The sequence below is a fragment of the Apus apus genome, chromosome 24 (genome assembly GCF_020740795.1).
Source record: "Apus apus isolate bApuApu2 chromosome 24, bApuApu2.pri.cur, whole genome shotgun sequence".
NCBI lineage: Eukaryota > Metazoa > Chordata > Aves > Apodiformes > Apodidae > Apus > Apus apus.
Window position 1 is genome coordinate 4699295 of NC_067305.1, and position 19414 is coordinate 4718708.

Consider the following 19414-nt stretch of genomic DNA (forward strand, 5'->3'; position numbering starts at 1 on the left):
CGAAGATGGCGGAGTCCGGTGGGGCCGAGTTCGCGGCGGAGCGGCCGAGCAGGTGAGCGGGGCCCGGGCCGGGGGTCCGAGCGGCGGGGCCGGCCCGGCAGGGCCTGGGGCGGGGAGCGGCGGGGCCCGGCGGCGGCCCCGGGGCTTCGCCGCCTTCCCGCGGCGTGGACAAACGCCCCCGTCTTGATTGATTTCTCCTTTTATTTTCGGTGTCGCTGCTCCCCGGGGGTCCCGGAGGCTGAGAGCCCGGCCTGGTGGTCCTGAGGCGGGGGGTGGGAGGGTCCTGCGCAGGGCCCGGCGGCTGAGGGTCTTCTGAAAGATAGCGATGATAATTCATCATAACGCTTTCCCTGGTGGAATTGCTGAGGGGGGAGGCTCTAAAATAGAGAATATCCTGAACTGTGCATAGACACCGCATGGGTAGGGCTTAGAGAAACACCGGCATGGTGGGTTTACACAGGTTTGTAGGTTTGCAGAGGCACCAAGGGCTGGGTGTTTCAGGCCCAGTCTGTTGCCCCTTGGAGCCCCCCCAGGCTGCAGACCCCTCCTTCGGTCCCTGGCTTGGGTCCCTGCGGGGTCACTCGGCCTTCAAAAGCAGCACAAAGCTGGCTGTGGCACCCGGGAGGGTGCTGTGGTGGGTGCTGCCTGTGCCTGGAGGAGTTTCTGCTCCCCAAGGGCTTTTCTACCTGTCGCCGACCACAAGTTACCACGTTGGGCAGTGTTGGGAAAGTTGTGTTGTCTGTCTCTGGGGTGTTGCGTTGTCAACCTGTCAACTTGGCTTCAAAGCATCGTTTATCCTCGACTCTCTCTGCGGCCGCTCCTGAAATAACCACCCTGTAGGTCACACCGTGGAGAGGGGGGCTCTTACGGTCATTGTTCAGTGCTGGAGAAGTCTGAATTCTCACCTTATATATATATATAAAATATTATTTTTTGGTGATGATCGCCTGTGTAAACTATCTGTGTTGCCTGGAGCATTTCATTCTGTCTCTCTGCACCTCTTTTTTCTTCCCTCTCAGAACAGCAACAGCAGCACTTCTTTCACACAGGTGTCTGCAGGGCCACTCACTCTGCACTTGGGACTTTCTTGGAGCTGGGTGTGTAGCAGTGAGAAATGGTAGTAATTTGTTTCGGGGCTGTGATAAATCACCCAGACTGGAGCTGCAGCAGTTTTACTCCCTGAGCTGTAGCTCTCTCCTGTTCCCTGTTACTGTGTGCTTAGGGTTGTTGTTTTTTTTTTGTTAATTTTGAAATAAAACCCATTGAAATTTGGGTACCACTTCTTGTTGGGTGTTAGTCTTCTGTTTCAAAGGATGGATTTATTGGGGAACACAGGGGAGAAACCTGATGGAGGATGTTGGATGTGCCACATCATCTCTAAAGAGCGAGAGAAAAATTTCAAGGGCATTCCATATCAACAATGATTCCTTGTTAGGTGCTTCCACTTGGGACTTTTTTGCACTTACTGAGTATTTACTCTCTAAGGCAAAAGGACAAAATCCTCTCCTGCTGTTACACACATGCCATTTTGGTGGTGCACTGTTACTCAAACAGCACGGACAGAATTTCCATCTTTGGAATTGCTACTGCCTGGCTGGTGCTGGTTGCCTGCATGGATGCTGCCTTCCCCAAAGCAAGAAAATTAACTTGTCTGCTGGGGATCCTGTGCTTTCATTCGACAAGGAACATGCTGTGCAAGATGGTCTGGACAAAAGGCTTTCCACACACTGATGGTATGAGATAAGGTCGTTGCTGTGCATTGAAAAGCAAATGGCCCAAATCTTCTATTTTGAAATAAACCTTTTGGGTTTTTTTCTCCTTTCTTCCTCCATGGATAGAATTTCATGAGTTACAAATGGGTTTCATATTTTACACCCAGCCTGTGGTATCATGTGGAGAGTGAGTTTCAGGCTACATAATTCACTCTGTAATACTGTGCTGCTCCTGAAGACATGCTTTGAGACTGGTCAGCAAATAAGTACAGAGGAAATGTTGGACTCCTTTGGTACCCTTGGTAAGAGAAGCCTTTAGACAGTGTGGTGTTAGAAGTGCCTTTAGACAGAGAGGTGGGTGAACTCTGGTGTGGGTGAGGGAGGGTTGTACAAGCAGGGTGACAAAGATCTTGGAAAAAACATATTTTCAGATGCTGGAGAGGATGCTGTTATGCAGGCCTTTAAGCAGGAATTAATCAGGGTGTCCAGACAAGCTGTTCAGCAGACCTGCCTGTCTCTCAAATTGGGAATAATCCCTCAAAGAAAGGAAAGCAGCCAGGTTGTATAAACACTTTTCAAAAACCTCCCTAATGCTGTTACACACTGGCGTGTTCGCTGAAAGCAGTCCCACCTGTCAGACCCAGAATGAATGGGTGAGGGAGACCTGCAGGTCTTCCTTATCTGCAAGTGCATATGTCTGGGTTCACATCAAGAGAAAGTCGACCTGAACTCACTGAACCTTCTTCCTTCTGAAGAAAGTGGTGGGAGAGTAAATGTGCAGGAGGATGGAGTAAAACAGTCTCAGGGAAGATAATGATAAGGGCTGCGAGTCTGTCATGTTTTGTGTTCCTGTGATCTTGGATAGATTCAGTCTTCAATTAGCCATTTATTTTTTTTTCCTTTTGAAACTGTTCAAAGTTTAGTTTTGTGTGGATTCTATGTTCTATCCTCTGCCACATGGCAATTTTAAGGCAGATTTAGTTGTTAGGTCTGGTAGGCGTGGTGTAAATGTTTACGCTCTAATTGAATCACTGTAAAAATAACTGCTGCTTTCAGTTTCAGTGTTGGGAGACTTCTGAGCTGGAGGTTTTATTTAGACCCAAAGTAAACTTCAGTGACTTTCTAAAGGTTCTTGTCTTAACTCCCAAGTGTGGCTTAGCATGAACAGTTTCTTGAGGAAGAGCCTTGCATCACAGGACGGTGGCTAAGGCATCTTCTCCAGCTTCTCATTTGTATGGCGGGTGGATGCTGGACTTGCACGGGAATCAGTGACCTTTAAGAAAAGATGTTGCTGCAGTTCTGGTGTCCTGGGGTCATTCCCTGCAGGTGACATGAGGAGGGTGGCACAAAGCCTGTGCAGAGCTGAACTGCTCAAGGGAAATTTCATGATGTTGAGGATGGGCTCCAAGCCCGTTGCAGGTAAGTGACAAGTATTTAGGTAACGAGGGAAACGGGCTACAAGGAGCTGTGGCTGTAAGAGGGTTTGATCCTGGCACGGAATTGGAGCTGGTGCAATGATGCCAAGGGCTGGGGCAGCTGCTCACATCTGCTGAAAAACAGGATTTCTTTAGTTTGTATTAAAGGAATGGTGGGGTTTTTTTTTCTGTTGTTGTTTCATCATTTCATGTTGCTTTTCCATGAGATCCCTCGCTGCTCCCAGGTAATCATCTGGAGGGTGGAGGTGCAGGGAGAGGAGAGGCACGCTGTGCTGCACCCTGAGACCTACTCTGTGTGGAGCTAGTCCTGTTGTTTTATTGCGACACTGCCCAGAGGATGCAATCAGATGCCACAGGAACAGGCTGAGACAAACACTTCTAGTACCTTCTAGTCTGATTTTGAAGTTTTTTGAAGTTTCTCCAAGGCGTGGAGTGAAGAGCCTGGTATGGTTGTGTGGGAGAAGGTTGCTGAGGGATCTGTTTGGGTGGGGGGAACTTTCTGCCCTGCTAGGAGCTGCTAGCAGAGCTGAAACGGGCTGTACCCTGTGGGGACATGACCCAACCACCTGTGAAGTGCCAGGAAGCTGAGGCAGGTCCTGATGGATACGAGTGGTGCCGCTGATCGGTGTCGCTCCGTTTCCAAAGGCAAAAATGTGATGCCGGGGTGGGGTGGATGAAACAGCAGGGCTTGAGGGAAGAGTGGGGTGATCAGAAGGCCAGCGGTGAAGCTGAGCTTGAGGCTGGGCCGGGTGTCACTTTTGGGGTGGCCTTGGTGGCTCTGCTGTGCTTCCCCACACCACTAGGTGCCTCTCGGCCTTTGCACAGCGGCTCTGCCACGGGCGCTGCTGGGGAGGTGTGCAGGGCTGCTGCCTGCTGAAACCACCGCCCGCTGGGTTGGGAAAGGGCAGTTCGGTGGGGCTTTTTTGCATTTTATTTTATTTTTTTTTTAATCCAGCGTTGCTGTAGCTTTCCTTGTCCTAGAGCTGGGGGTTGGCAGGGTTTGGCTGTAGGGCTCTGTGGTGGGGGAAACGTGGAGCTGTTGAAGGCAGCGCTGTCAGCAGAAGTATCGGGTGTGTGAGGAGCCTGTTCTCAGCCCTGTGCTGTGGATCCACAGGCAAATTTTACATGGTGTAAAACCCACCATCCTTCTGGGGGTCCTTGTGTGGCTGGCTGAGCTCAGGAGCAATGGAGAACACCTGATTTTTTCATTGCTGTGATACTGCTTGGGGCTGCCAGAGTAATTTATATGCTTAGAGTGATTTTTATATTTGCTCAGTTTGTTCCTGGCTCAGCAGGATTAGGTTTGGGGCTGACAAGAATATCATCACGGGAAAGTCTGGGGGGTAGGGGAGTGTCTTCCCATTCTTGGTCACTGTAAAATTCCAGGTTGGGATTGTGGAAAGGCAGGGTGGTGGCAGGGATGGGGGATGTGTGTTGCTGGCTCTGAGTTCTCTGCTGCTGGAGGAGGTTTGGGGCAGGATTGAGGATGCCCCAGGAAAATCCCAGTAGCTCTGAATATGGGCAGGGAGAAGTGAAATGGCAGATGCTGGTAAATGAACTTCTCAGCCTGGCATTTTGTGACCCTCCAAGACCCCAGTGTGCAAATTTGGGCTCAACAGAGCCCTTACCTGAGTGTTGTGTTGGCCGCTTTGGTCACTGAACGAAGAGGCCCAAATTGCTTTTCCCATTTGTCCCTGCACCAGCATAAAGAAGACTCTGGCTCTGTGACAAAAACATGTTTAAGAATCTTGTTGGGTTTTTTCCCCCCACAATTTGTCCTGGGTACAGCACATACTGACCCATCAGTCCCTCACCTTGAGGTGGCTCAGAGTTTAATGTTTGTTGCTCCAAAGCTCCATTTCACCAGGCCAGCCAGCTTTTGACAGAATTCCAGTTTTATTAGTGCTTTTAGCAGAAACCAAAAATCCCACCTCCTTTGGCTTGCAAACAACCTACCGATTGAAGCCTGGGAGCAGAATATATTCTTGCATCTGCTGGGCCCTGAGTGAGTCCAGCTCAGAAAAAAATAAAGAAAAACACAGACTTGGAAATGTGTCTGTGACTTCTCAGGGGACAAAAAAAAAGAATGTTTAAAAAAATCAGATTCAAGAGGCTTTTGCTTCAATTTGCTGCCTTATCTTTGGGTCAGAGAGTTTCCTTGGGAGAAGTAGGATGCAGATAAGCAAGTAAGAGGAGGGATCAGTAGGACTGGATTCAGAAAGCATTTACAAATGAAACATTAAAGTACCTCTTGGCTTTCACCTCCTGGTGAAATAAGTCCTTAATTACTGTTTTCACTAACTGCAAGGCTGAATCAGGAGTGGGTTGCCCTGCAGTGGGAGCGTGGGAGCCCAGCCCTGTCCCAGTGTTGGACAGTCTGTCTCCTGAGACCTCACATCCCTCTTTGTGAGAGGGACAAGCCTGTCAGGTCCCTGTATTACAAATAAAAAAGCTTGGTTTGTTGGGCTTTGTTCTTTTTAAACGGTGAATATTACTTGTTCTCCCTTTGCCAATTGCTAACTTGCCTTAAATTCTGAGACTCAAAGTGTAACAGATAAAAGGCAACTTCAAACTTCACTATTCAACTTCAGGCCTTTCACAGAAGACCTTTTTTTTTTTTTTTCACATGAAGTATTACTCCTTTTAAAACTCAGACCCATTTATAACCTCTGTTTGAACACTCCAAATTACTTGTCACTTCTAAACAGAGATATTAGTCTCAGGTTTTCCACTTGTATTTATTGCCTTTGAAAGAAAGGGTGTCAGGGGAGGAAATGGAGTGGGGGCAGAGGAGAGAAATAGGAGAAATGAAGGCAAGGAGGTGGAAAAGGGAACAAAGAAATCTATTAAATTATTGTGCTTGCAGATCTTTCCTCAGGATTATGATGTTTTGCTGGAAAACATCCCCTTCATTCCATGTGTTAATATTGAATTAGATACTGGTCATTAAGTGCTTATTGTTGTTGCTAATTCGGACAGGGGAGCGATGGTAAATGTTGCTTCTGATGAGGTGCTGGTGACAGTCTTGCTGCTGGGAATGTAAGTAGGTTAACAGGGCAGGTATTTTTAAGTCTCATTGCCTGGCAGCATCTAACCTTCCTTGCACCTGAACTTCAAGGAAACCTCTTGATGTCTTTCCCCAGGGGGCTGGAAAGGCCACGGGAACGTTGTCCGAGTCCTGATAAGAGTCTGTGAACCAGCAAGTCTACAGTAAAGGGTTTAGCCTTTTTGCCCTAATGTAACATTTGTTAGTGTGAGGTGCTGAAAACTCCTTTTCATCATTTGGGCATGTGATATAAAGCCCAGGATCTGAAATATTACAGTAACCATGGCTACCAGTGACTTATCTGAGGGAGTTTGACTTTTGTTTTGATTTTAAGTGTCTTAATTGTAGTTTAAAAATCAGAATCTGAATGTGTTTTTTACTTAGGCATGAAACTAAAGGCATTAAATGATTTGCATTATTAAAATATCTATAATGCTGCCTTTCAAAGCTTCTTCAAGAAAGTCCTTAATATTCATACCTTATGTTCTAAATAGGGTTACTCTTCAGTTTTATGTTAGTTCTGCTGCTTGCACCAGAACAAATTTCTTGCAGGCTTGAGTGCTCAGAAAGTGCCTCACTGGCTGTTTTGCAATCCCAAGCCCTTTGTTTATCCCCTGAAAAGCTGTGGCACTCTGGGCTGGATGCATGTGAACACACACACACACACACATGCTGCTGCTTTTCCTCCCTCCTCTTTTGTCCCCCAGCCATGCCCTGCGGGGTCCCACCTTTAGAGCTCGTGTTTACTGTAGAGCTTGGCTGTTGGAAGGTTGCCCTGCTTAGAAATCTTGCCAACCCCCTTGAGTTCCTCCTGGATGAAAAATTACCAAGCACCACCACCTGCCCAGAGTGGGAAAACGTGGGTGGATATTAGCAAGGATGCTGAACTGGGATGGAGAGGGAGCCTCGTTATCCCTCCTCCCAAGGAGGACTGTGTTATAAAAGAGGAGGAGGATGATGACAGGCAGTTGTGTAGCAGAAGATTTTTCTTATTTAATTCAATCACTGAAATGTTATAATCTGGCCTGGTATAATTCTCTCCATTTGTACTTGGGCAGTAGTTGCAAACATGCTGAAATATGAACTCAAGCTTGGTAAGCCTTTAATTCCAGCTTTGATGTTTTTAATCATCAGGACAGATTTGGTAAAAATGATTCATTAGCTTAAAACGCATCTCGGATTACACGTGATGTGGTGGAGAGCAGAGGAGGCAGAGACAGGGGACACTTGTTCTTTGGGTGTTCTTTGTGCCTCCTTTGAACTGATTCTTGAAGTAGGGCCCTGAAGATGTCTCCGAGCCCAGCAGCTTGAGGGGCCTCGTGGGGTGCAGCTCAGCTGCCTCCTCACTGTGCCTGGTTCTGGTCGAAAGATCAAGCAGAAACGCGTCAGCTGAGGATGTGGTCAGTGTGCTTGGGGCAAGGGTGAGCACATGGCCTGCAAGAGGTGCAGCAGGAGGAGAATTTCTGGGCTTGTTTGTCTTCCCTGCCTGCTGTCTGCCTGGAACCACTCCCTTAACCCTTGCTGTCACATTTCCACAAGCCTGCCACGTGCCTAAGGTTTTGGGTTGATTTTCCGCGAGCTGCGGTCACATCCACCGTGCTGAACTCTCTCCTGCAGTGACTGGAGGGGATTGAAAGTAATCTGGCTTCAGAGCAGCAGCTTGGAGACAAATCCTCAATCCCATTACTTGTTCCCTGGCAGTCCCCTTTTTGAAAATCGGGTGCCAGGGATGTTATTGGAGCCCTTGAGGCTGCTGCCCAAAATGGACGGCCCTTCTGCATGAGCGTGTCTGTGGTTTCCAGCTGCCCCCACCACTCGTGCCATGGATGCAGGGATGTGAATATAAAGGTCCCTTTCAGTGCCACGGCTGTTTCCATATGGAAAGTGGGATTTCTGTTCTGGTGGAGTCACCTTCCTACCTTCAATATATTCATGTTAGAGGCTCTGATCACCTCAAGTTTTTCAGATCCCCTCGCAAGTGACTCGCAGGTCACTCTGAAGCCCATGGGATGAGCAGTGGAAGTGCTGTTTGGTGTGAGGGGGATTTTTTTTTGTTTAAATGTTTTCCATTTTTTCGAAGGATAAATGGGGCTGGGTGCAGCTGGACACTCTTGACCCCACTCTGAGCTAGGGTGCTTGGCCCCTGCCAAAGGATGCCCTGGCCACAGGGACCTCTGCAAAGCTCTGTGGCAGGGGGAGGACTTCACTCAGTGCCGTCCTTTTGAGGACAGAGATGAAAAACTGAGGAAAATTCCAGAAGCTCTCCAGCCCTGCCTCCATCAGAAAGGGAAGGGGGAAGGAGCGGGATAAACACTTTCTCTCTATTGTGTGATGAAAGGCTTTTATCTCCAAGGCATGTTCTCAACTGCTGAGGGGTAGATGCAACTGCTCCAAAGTTTGTCTGCAAGGCTGTTTCTTCTGTAACAAATTGTTAAGCAACAAGTACACGGCATTTCCAGATCTCACACGAGATAGGGACAGCCTCACAAAGGCACTTTCAGATGTTCAAGGCTTCCTTTTGTGCTTTTTTTTTTTTTTTCCATGTTAAGTCTCTGACATCCAACTGCTGCCTGTCTCCTCTCTCCTTCCTCTGTTCCTAGCGCAGCACAGAAGTGGAAAGCAAGGCCACACGCAGGGTGCTCCCCAGGCAGGGCTGCCTGGGTTGAACCAACTCTGCTTTTCTCACAAAGCCCTTTTTACTAACCCAGGTGCAAACAGAGTCTGTAGCTGTTTTCTCACCTCTCCCCCTGCCCTTTGTTTTCTCTAACGTCTCCTACTTGATTTCTCCTGCTTTGGGTGGATTTTATTTTGCTTCCAGCTTATGTGTTTCTTCTAAAAATTATTTTTTATTTTCCAGACTGCAGAAAACTGGACATTTTCAGTGCTTCTCCTACTGTTTTGTCTTTTTTTGTTCCCCTGGAGGATTGTGTAATCATTGGATCCTTTTATCCTATACCTGTAAATAGACAAAAGAACTAGTACAGGGAGTTTTTCAGGGGTAGCTGTTCACAATTACCTATTGAAATGAATCCCACATGCAAACATGTTTATTCCAGCACAGAAATATCTACCTGCTCAGGTTTAGTCCTCCATCTACTTTAAACTTTTTACACTCTGGTAATTCACAGTTGCTGTAAAAGTTAATTGAGAAAAAGGAAAAAAGGAATGTTTGTTCAGGTAAAGCTTGTTTGAAGAGGCTCCTGCACTGGGAGGGCTGTGGATCTAGTGAAAGCAATCCTGTCTGGGTACCCCTTTGGCTGGGAAAAGGAATATTTAAAATTGGTCTGAAAAAATGAGAAGACTTCAGCAGGAGATCAAGTGTAATGAAGTTGTGGTAAAATTGGGAGTTACCATCTCCCAGATGAGCTGCAGGAGCTCTGTGTGTTTTACCTGTCCAGCCTCAAGCAAAATAGGTTTGCACAGTGTGGTCAGAGGCAGGATCATTTCCTTGCTTGTGCTCTGTGTTTCCTCCTTTTGACTCCAGTGAGACAAAGCCATTGTTCAGTGAGGAGAGGAAGATGAGTTTGAAGTGATGAATATTCATGCGCTTGCTCCCTCCAGTCCCTTCCTCTTTGGCCATGGGAAGAGCTGGAGTGGATAGATGTTTCTTGGCTCACAGAGTCATGGATAAAGGTCTTGTCAGCAACTCAGTTTTTGCTAATCCTTTTTATTATAGGAAGGATGTTGTAGCTGGACTCCACTCTCTGAACTCAGACTTTTTTTAGTCTGCTTTGACTTTAAGGTCAGAATTTCAGATCTGAGCTACAAGAAGCCCAGCTGACCGATAGGTCATCCCAGTAGGAGCTGGTATGAATTTTGAGGCACCTTCCTAAGTGTGAGGAGTTTTAAAACAGACTGCAAAGCTTTGATATCTGCATCCTGCAGCATCCCAAAGAGCTTGAGAGCTGCTCACACAAAGCAGCTGCCCTCAGTGCTCTGATGAACATCACAGATTTCCCCTCCCTCGCCTCTGCTGTAAAGCCCTCAGGAAATTGCAATCCGATAAGTTGGGCAAGTAGCAAGTCCTGTCCATTGTTCCTTATTGTTTGAGGATTGTTTACATCCCCTTTTGGGTTATCCCATCTCACTGACTCTTCTCTGACCTTGCCTACTTGTTTTGTCCATTATGTGTGGCTTTTGTTGTTCTTTAGGTAGGGAACTCTTGGGGACAGTTGTTAGCAAATGATGGGACTGTACAGCCCCTACTACACTTGGACCAGTCTCTGTGCTTTTTTGGGGTTTTTTGCTTTCTTGGTTTATTCTACCTAAATATTCATCCCTTTTAAGCACAGCACTAAGTGCAAACTCCCACTGTGGACTTGGGAGCCAGTAATACAGCTGTGCAGATTGGGTATGATCTGCTTGGGGTTTTTTATGTCACACTTCCATAAAATATTTCTTAAAATGCAGAGGCCAAATGGGTGGTTCCTTCTGAAAACCCCATCCTGAACACTGATTTTTCTTCCCAGAGGAGGACTTGGATCTTGATCCTGACACGCAGTTCAGAGCCAGATGAAATTTGCAAGGGAACTGAGGATTTCATGCCTCTGTTGGAAGGAGTGGACCCCGTTTGGGGGGCAGGGCATCCTGGCCCATTCAGGAAACCTGCAGCACAATTGTTATTTTCAAAGGAGCACAGAGCATCCAGTAGTCTTTTCCTCCTGCTGATGTTCACCTCCCAGTGCAGCTTCTCCCTGACAAGTGCATCTGAGGCCAAGTGAATTGAGGGATGATGCTCTCGGCACTGGGGAACATGTGCGAGAGGCATTGGGAAAACCAAGGAAATATTTACACTGGGAGGGGACTGTTTACAGTGCAGTTCAAACAGTTGACGTTATTTAGAGCAGCCAGGACTATGTAATATTTTGGTTTTGCTCTCCTCATGTGGGTCAGGCAGAAGGAAAGGATCACACAGGGCTGTCCTTGGACAGTCCGGAGCATCTAACAGCTGCAGTCAGGGAAGGTGGTGAGAAGAATAAGCAACTGTGAGTCAGTCTCATGGTTGAAGTCAAGGTCAGGGTGGACTCGGGTAGCTGTAGTGTGGGGACACCAAAGTTTGTTGGAGATTTTGGCCCCCCTTTTGGATGGTCCCGAAGTCCCCGTGTGCTGCAGCGCGACGGGTTGTCAGGGATGTGAAAGTATAATTTAAAACTTTGGAAGTGTGTGTTGTGCTGGGAGAAGGGAAGACAACCCAGGTACTGATCATGATGTTCCATGTGGCTGTCGAGCTGGGAATTTGCCTTCAAACTGCTTCATGTTACAGTGTCTTCCCCAGCATGCTTTGTAGGTGTACCACATATTGTTTTAATTTCAAACCAGCCTGTCTCTCTTGTTCTGTTTTTAGCATGGCTGACAAGAACAGCACCCTGAAATGCACGTTCTCTGCTCCTGGCCACAGCACCACTCTGCTGCAGGGACTGGCCTCGCTCCGAGCTCAGGCTCAGCTGCTTGATGTCATCCTCACCATAAATAATGAAGTGTTTCAGGTTCATAAAGTTGTCTTGGCTGCCTGCAGTGACTATTTCAGGTGAGAATCCGATAGGGAAGCAGGCAATTTTACCTTTCCCATTGGTTTTCTGTTTCCCCAGGCTCCCTCACCCCAGCCTCCCCACCACACCCCCAGATCCCACCCACGCACAACCCTTGGAGAGATGGTTTGCCCCACGGGTGTCAGTGGGATTACCTGCAGGCATATAGAGGCTCAGAGTCCTTCCCATGAGGTTTGTGTGACTGCAGCCACTGGGCCAAGATGCAAGTTCAAGCCCAGGTCTTGAATCCACCTTGGCAGCTTTTGCCCTGGAGCTACTAGAACTGATCCTGAAGTGGCAGCCGGGGCTCTGGAATGAATCATCCCATTGAGTGATGGGGCAAGAACCACCCCTGTCAATACCCCCTTGTAAATGCACTCCTGTTATCTCTAAATACCACTGATCTTTCTGTAGGTGCTGCCTCTTCCCAGGCTCAGGAGTACCAAGCATTTTGTGTGTGCATTACCCAGACTGGGCATTAGGGGAGAATTGTCCAGCTTGTGTGGGTAGAAAACTGAAGCACAGAGATGAGGTTTCTCAACCAAATTAATGCGGAGTGAGACAACTGCAGAGCAGAAAATTCAGGCTTAAGCAAACATATGTTTTCATCCATTTTGCCTCTGTCATAGAATCATGGAATGGTTTGGAACAGACCTCAAAGATCATCCAGTCCCAGCCCCTGCCATGGGCAGGGACACCTCCCACCAGCCCAGGCTGCTCCAAGCCCCATCCAACCTGCCCTTCAACACTGCCAGGGATGGGGCAGCCACAGCTTCCCTGGGCAACCTGGGCCAGGCTCTCACCACCCTCAAACAAACTGCTTTGTAAAGGTTCTCTGACATGGAAGGCCTTTTCTTTGGAGTTAGGGATCTTCTCTGGCAGCACCAACATCACATGAGGGATGTGCTGGAGGCAGCAGGTGTGGGGAAGGCTCAGAACAGCAGAGAACTGGACCAGGGTGTTGTTCTAGACTTGCAAGTAAGGGTGGAGAAGAGTTTGCAATTCCTTGGTGTGTAGGTTCCTTCCTGACCTGAGCAGACTGGTTTGCTGGTAACCAAGAGCAAGAGACTTCAGTGTCCCTTGACATATCTCTTGCATCCTCACCCATTCCTTCAGCTGCTCCCATGATGTCTGTCTTACATACACGTGTATTTTCTAGGCTTTTCCCTTCTCTCTCCCTTTGGTAACATAAACCTTCCCAGCCTATCACTCTCCCTAACAGGCATGCAATTAATGATGGAGCAAATCTCCCACCACATGCTAATCACACGATTTGTATTCATGAATGCTGGATGCTGTGCCACTGCTCCTGTGTTTGCACTGTCGAGATGTAATTGCTGAGTAGGATTCTTGTTAGAACTTCTGTGGTGCTGAGGATGGTTGTCCTGGGGAACAATGGCAGAATAATTTTGAAAATACTCTGGTTTTATGCAGAAGGAGGAGGGGGAAAGAGTGAAATCGAGGCATTTATATAACCAGTGCTTTGGAACTGTAATATTTTTTAAGGGAATTGCATTCTGTGTGATGATTTGTCTACATCATGGCAACAATGAAGGTTTTCTGTCCTCTTGCAAGTTCAGGGCTGCACAGCTGATGCAGGAGCACACATGTCTGCAGCTCCTCTGGGCAGGGATCAGGGCAGCCTGCTGTTCTGGGACATGGGATGTACGAGGGGATTTCAGCAGGATGCTCTCATCTGCTCTGTGGACTGATAATTGTGAACAGTGTTCCTGGTCACCGGGTCATAGGGAGCTGGTTTCATGTGCAGATATTTCCTTCTCTAGGTCATTTAGGATTTCTTGGGTTTATGCTGGACAGCAGCAGGTTTTCTAGCCTGGGTTGGACAGGAAACTTGCAACTCCTGTCCTTTGACAGTGTTCCCAAGATATTCCTAGAATCCCAGACTGGTTTGGGTTGGAAGGGACCTTCAAGATCATCTAGATCCAACGCCCTGCGTGGGCAGGGACACCTCCCACCAGCCCAGGTTGCTCCAAGCCCCATCCAACCTGCCCTTCAACACTGCCAGGGATGGGGCAGCCACAGCTTCCCTGGGCAACCTGGGCCAGGCTCTCACCACCCTCACACTCCAGAATTTCATCCTAATGTCCAACCTAAATCTCCCTCTTCCAGCTTAAAACCTTTTTTCTTTCATCCCTGTGTTGATGGAGAGGAGCAAGGTCTGCTCGGCGTTTTTTCTGAACTAAGAGTTACTGTAGCTTCCTCAGGCAGCCCTAGTGACACCAGGCCCTCACCGTGAATTTCCTGTTCTGATGGAAAATGAGAGGTTATTGATGGTGGAAAAAACAGCCCAAAATCTGAAGGCAGCTGCCAGTCTTTTATGTGACAGTCTGTAGCCTTGCTGGGTCGTGGGAACAGTGGCAGTGATCAGGGCAACTCCATGTCCCAGACCTTCCAGCAACCTGCTTCCACCTTGGCTTCCCCAGAACTGCTCTGCTGCAGCTTTCTGAAACTACCCAGAGCACAAACCTTTGCTCCCGAGCCACCCGTGTGTAACAAAACCTGCTGAAAGTTGATGTAAATGTATAAAAACCCAAAGGTGTGGTTGTGTCCCCATCAGGCCACCAGCCCCGTGGCTGGGAAGCACAGCAGGGCTCTGGAGGAGCAGTTTCCAAGATGCCTGCACAGAGTCCTGGGCGGGGTGTCTGCTTCCTGTGGAATTTAGGAGCCTCCCAAGGAGGTGATCTAGGGCCTAATCTCTGCCTGGCCTGGTCGACTGATGTGCTTGCAGCTGTGCTGTAACTAAATCTTTATTTTGTTTTTGAATTGCCTGTCAGCCCCCTGCCATCACACTGCGACGTGACAGACCTTCCCTGGAGTGGCTGCAACTCCTGTTTTCTTGAGGTGCTGGGGATGAGCCTGGGAGGGGAGGTTCTGTGGTGGTTACCAAAGCTGATGGTGAGATGTCTTGCACACCTGCAATATTCAAGCCATTCTGTAGCTAGAGGGGAGCCCTGGGCCTGCAGGCAGTGCTGCTGGCAAGCCAGGAGCATGACAGACCTCCTGAACTCGGAGATCTGCCCACGTGTGTCCTTCCTTTGTGCTGACACATCCTGCATCCTCCAGCTCTTTGGGGAATGGTTACCAACCCCTGCTGATGCAGATCCCTTTGTGTCCTTTGGTTGACGAATATCATGGATTCATTGGTGTCCAGGTTACTACCCTCCTTGCTCTGAGAGCTCTGCTCCCTTCCTGAAGCTGTGTCCTGTGATCCCCTCTTCTTTACGCTGCCAATAGGATCAAACCCCTTCACTTCCTGCATGGATGTTACTTCTCATGCCCTGTTTGTGCTCTGCGTAAGGAGCTGCTCGCTCTGATTTCTCCTGGCTTTTAGAGGTTTCACTTGATTTATTTTTCCACTTCCCCACCCTCCCTAAGAGAATCAGTATGTTTAAAAAAAAAAAAAATCAAATTCTGAAGTGATACATTATTTTACATGTGTTTTTCTGTGTGTTTTTACCCTCCAGGGCAATGTTCACAGGCGGGATGAGAGAAGCCAGCCAAGATGTGATCGAACTGAAGGGTGTATCTGCAAAGGGCCTGAAACACATCATAGACTTTGCCTACAGTGCTGAAGTGACTCTTGATCTCGACTGCATCCAGGATGTTCTGGGAGCTGCTGTCTTCCTCCAGATGGTGCCTGTGGTGGAGCTCTGTGAAGAATTCCTGAAGTCTGCCATGAGCGTAGAAACGTGTCTCAACATCGGGCAGATGGCCACCACCTTCAGCCTCGCGTCCTTGAAGGAATCAGTCGATGCCTTCACTTTCAGGCATTTCCTCCAGATCTCTGAGGAAGAGGATTTCCTCCACCTGCCTCTGGAGCGCCTCGTGTTCTTCTTGCAGAGCAATAAGCTGAAGAGCTGCAGTGAGATAGACCTCTTCCGCGCTGCCGTCCGCTGGCTGCAGTACGACCCCACCCGCCGTGCCAGCGCCAGCCAGGTCCTCTGCCACATCCGCTTCCCTCTGATGAAGTCCTCGGAGCTGGTGGACAGCGTCCAGACCTTGGACATCATGGTGGAAGACGTCTTGTGCCGGCAGTATCTGCTGGAAGCCTTCAACTACCAGATCCTGCCCTTCCGCCAGCACGAGATGCAGTCCCCTCGGACCACCATCCGCTCGGATGTCCTGTCCCTCATCACCTTTGGTGGCACTCCCTACACCGACAACGACCGCACCGTCAGCTGCAAGGTCTACTACCTGCCCGATGCCGGCGGGAGGCAGTTCAAGGAGCTGACAGAGATGGAGGTGGGCAGCAGCCACTCCTGCGTGGCCGTGCTGGACAACTTTGTCTACATCGTGGGAGGGCAGCACCTGCAGTACCGGAGCGGCGAGGGAGCCGTGGACATCTGCTACAGGTATGACCCACACCTCAACCAGTGGCTGCGCATCCAGGCCATGCAGGAGAGCAGGATCCAGTTCCAACTCAACGTCCTCCACGGGATGGTCTATGCCACCGGGGGGAGGAACCGCTCGGGGAGCCTGGCCTCTGTGGAGAAGTATTGCCCCAAAAACAACGAGTGGACTTACGTCTGCTCCCTGAAACGCAGGACGTGGGGCCACGCCGGGGCCACGGTGGGAGGCAAGTTGTACATCTCGGGTGGGTACGGCATCTCGGTGGAGGACAAAAAAGCCCTGCACTGTTATGACCCCGCGGTGGATCAGTGGGAGTTTAAAACCCCCATGAACGAGCCCAGGGTCCTGCATGCCATGGTGAGTGCCAACAGCAGGATTTACGCCTTGGGAGGCCGCATGGACCACGTTGACCGTTGTTTTGATGTCTTGGCTGTGGAATATTACGTGCCTGAAACAGACCAGTGGACAACGGTGAGCCCGATGCGTGCGGGTCAGTCGGAGGCTGGCTGTTGTCTGCTGGAGAAGAAGATTTATATCGTGGGAGGGTACAACTGGCACCTGAACAATGTCACCAGCATCGTGCAGGTGTATAACACAGAAACTGATGAGTGGGAGAGGGACCTGCATTTTCCAGAGTCTTTTGCTGGGATAGCATGTGCTCCTGTCATCCTGCCACAGGTCACCACTCAGAGATGACTACACTCCTTGGCCCGTGAAGCCACCGTGTTGCATGTTACCAGGATGCTGTGATGTTCCTTTCTTGTTTGCCAACGGTGTTGTGCATTTTGTGGGAGAGGGAAGGAGAAAAATAGCTTGTGTTCCCTCCTCCAGAAAGTCCCTCCTCCTCCTGCGTAGGGTTCTGGCAAGCCAGTTTCAGCAGGAGCACTTGTCAGCCAGTTAGACTTCACAAATGTTACAGCTGGAAAAAGCTTTTCTCTTTTTCTTCTCTCTTTTTTTTTGGGATGGGGGGGGTTGCATTTTGCCAACTGTTCATGTTTCTAACAACGTTACACGCTGCAAACATTGACAGCTCAGGAGTAACGAAGTACTGTGGTATGTTCTAAAGAGTTCAGGTGTGATTTTTATTAACAGCTCCAAAAATCATTGTATGACAGTTTGTTTTTTAGCAAACAGAAAAAAACCAAACCCAACCAAAACCCATATAACATACTGACCTCCAGAAGCAATAAAGGGACAGTGGGAGCTAGAAGAGCTCAGGTGCTTGGATTATGAAGCATATTCTTGCTTTTCAAAGGTGACTTTTTTCCTTTCCCCTCTAGAAGGGAAATGCTGATCCCTGCACACCTCTGGTCTCTGTTGGTTCTTTGTTGTTCAGATCACACTGCAATTCCACATCCTTCTTCACCCTCTTCCAGAGAGCAGCATGATACTCTAGTCCAGAAATTCTCCTTGAATTGAAACATCCAGTTTGCAACACTAAAGCCATGTTGACACCTTGACTGCATAGAGATGGGCATGACTACTTATTTTTTTATAACTGCCAAAAATTTCTTTGGCTTCACTGGCAATAAAAGCTCTTCTTTGGGGCTGACCCAGGAAAGCAAAGAGCACCTGGAGTTTCTGGTTCAGGACCTGCTGCCTTTGCCTTTCCCATCACTCCACCCCTACATCTTCATCCAAACTCTTCTTGTGCAGAAAAGGAGGTGGGTGCTACTTGTTCCTAAGCTTGAAGGTTTTCTCCCTTGATCTGTAAATAAGATCCTTGGCATCCTGATCTGATGGAAGTCTACGTGGAATGGGGGTTTTCTCATCGTTGTTGCCAGTGGGTATATTAATAAACCAAGAGATAAGTTTTAAGATGACTCTGCCATTTTTGTAAAGTCTGTGTTTACTGCACAGACTTCCTGAACTTTCCTTCAAGCTGTTTTTTTCTAATTAATTTGACCAATTCATTAATTGAATGTTTCTCCTTTTATCAGGTATTCTGTTTCCAGGCCTTTGTTTTGTACTGGTCTTAAATTTGATTTTGATGCAAGCGGTCTTTTTACAGAAAGAGTTGTATTCTACTGTTAAATAAATACTGTGCTGTAACCTTTAGAGACAATATAGAATGTCTGTTATGCTCATGAATCATTGAGCAGGTTGGTGTGAAGCATGAACTCCATACCTCAGATTCACTTTGAGATACTTTTCATCATGAAATCAAAGCACCTTTGGACACGTTACGGTGAGGGCAGGTGCTCCTCAGTTAAGCTCTGCATTCTAAATTTTAGATAAGGTGATGCCTAATTTCATCTGTTCTTATTTATTTGTTGGTTTGCCAGTAATAAATTAATGAAAGTACTTGTTGTTGTAGAGTGTGCTGCAGTCAGGGGGCAGGCTCTGTGGCTGAGCCCTCTGGCAGTTGATTTGCTCCATTCTCTTGTTCATTTGGTCTGGCGCAGAAGCTCGAAACGCTGCAGAACAGCCCTGCCAGATAACAAGCCAGTTTTGAAAGGACGAAATGTAACTTGATACAAGCTTCAAAGTTACAAAATAATGGATTTTCTTTTCTTTTTCTTTTTAATGCTTCCATATGTTTATGGAAAGGGTAACAAATGGCAGGTTCCTTGCTTTCCCATTTGCGCAATACGATTAATCCTCTTACGAGTGTGTCGTTCTTTCATTGTTGCCTTCCTCAAATTCTTCAGTATCCTCCCCTATTTTATTGACTTTTTCCTACCAAAAGCATTTCTGTGGCAGCAATTGATGGTCAGGGTGTTTTCTAATAACTGGGTTTTTCTGAACGTGTAGCTTTCATAAAGCCACGTCATGACTGGAGAAGTCAGGAGGTGACCATGGTTGGCATCTTGTTGTGAGGAAACGTTGCTTGATTTTTCACTTCGAACTTCTAAGGTACTTGGGTGTGTCAAGGGTAAAAAGGGGTGGGGGGGAAGAAAAATCCTTGAAAAAATAAAAGATAACCTCTGTATTCCTTCACACTGGAGTGGTGGCTTTGCAGATGGGGGATGCACAAAGCCATTCTGTAACTGAAGTTAATAAACATGCAGCAAACTAGTCTGGAACCCCACGTTCCCATTCCCTGACATGGGAGCTGAGAAAGGTTTCCAGATTCTCTCACTGAGACTATTCACCACTTCTCTTTGTTACTGGAATGTTCTTTTTATAGCAACATAAATAATTATTTTTCATCAGGTTAGCTAGAAATACTCTAGCTGTTCTAAACTTAGCAGAGACATTTGTGGAAGTGCATTTCATGTGGATTGATAAGAAAGTTGGTTTTACCCCTGTGAAGTATGGAGATGTGGCTCTGGGCTGTTTTGTGCAGAACTTGTCTGTTATTTTGAAAATAAATGGGTT

General features: G+C 48.0%; 1 protein-coding gene across 2 annotated transcripts; it reads left to right on the forward strand.

The window, feature by feature from the left end:
- On the forward strand, positions 1-19414 carry KLHL26 (kelch like family member 26). Of its 2 annotated transcripts, XM_051639443.1 has the most exons (3): positions 2-52; positions 11539-11721; positions 15208-19414. In XM_051639443.1, the coding sequence occupies exons 1-3, from the start codon at positions 6-8 to the stop codon at positions 16787-16789; spliced, it is 1812 nt and encodes a 603-aa protein (XP_051495403.1). In that variant the 5' UTR covers positions 2-5; the 3' UTR covers positions 16790-19414. The 2 variants fall into 2 exon arrangements, with proteins under 2 accessions (XP_051495404.1, XP_051495403.1); XM_051639444.1 differs by lacking the exon at positions 11539-11721 and having other exon boundaries at positions 1-52.

Coding starts and splice junctions, on each gene's coding strand:
- KLHL26 (XM_051639443.1), top strand. CDS start 6: ATGGCGGAGTCCGGTGGGGCCGAGTTCGCGGCGGAGCGGCCGAGCAG. Junction 53..11,538: donor GCGGCGGAGCGGCCGAGCAG/GTGAGCGGGGCC, acceptor TTCTGTTTTTAG/CATGGCTGACAAGAACAGCA. Junction 11,722..15,207: donor GCCTGCAGTGACTATTTCAG/GTGAGAATCCGA, acceptor TTTACCCTCCAG/GGCAATGTTCACAGGCGGGA.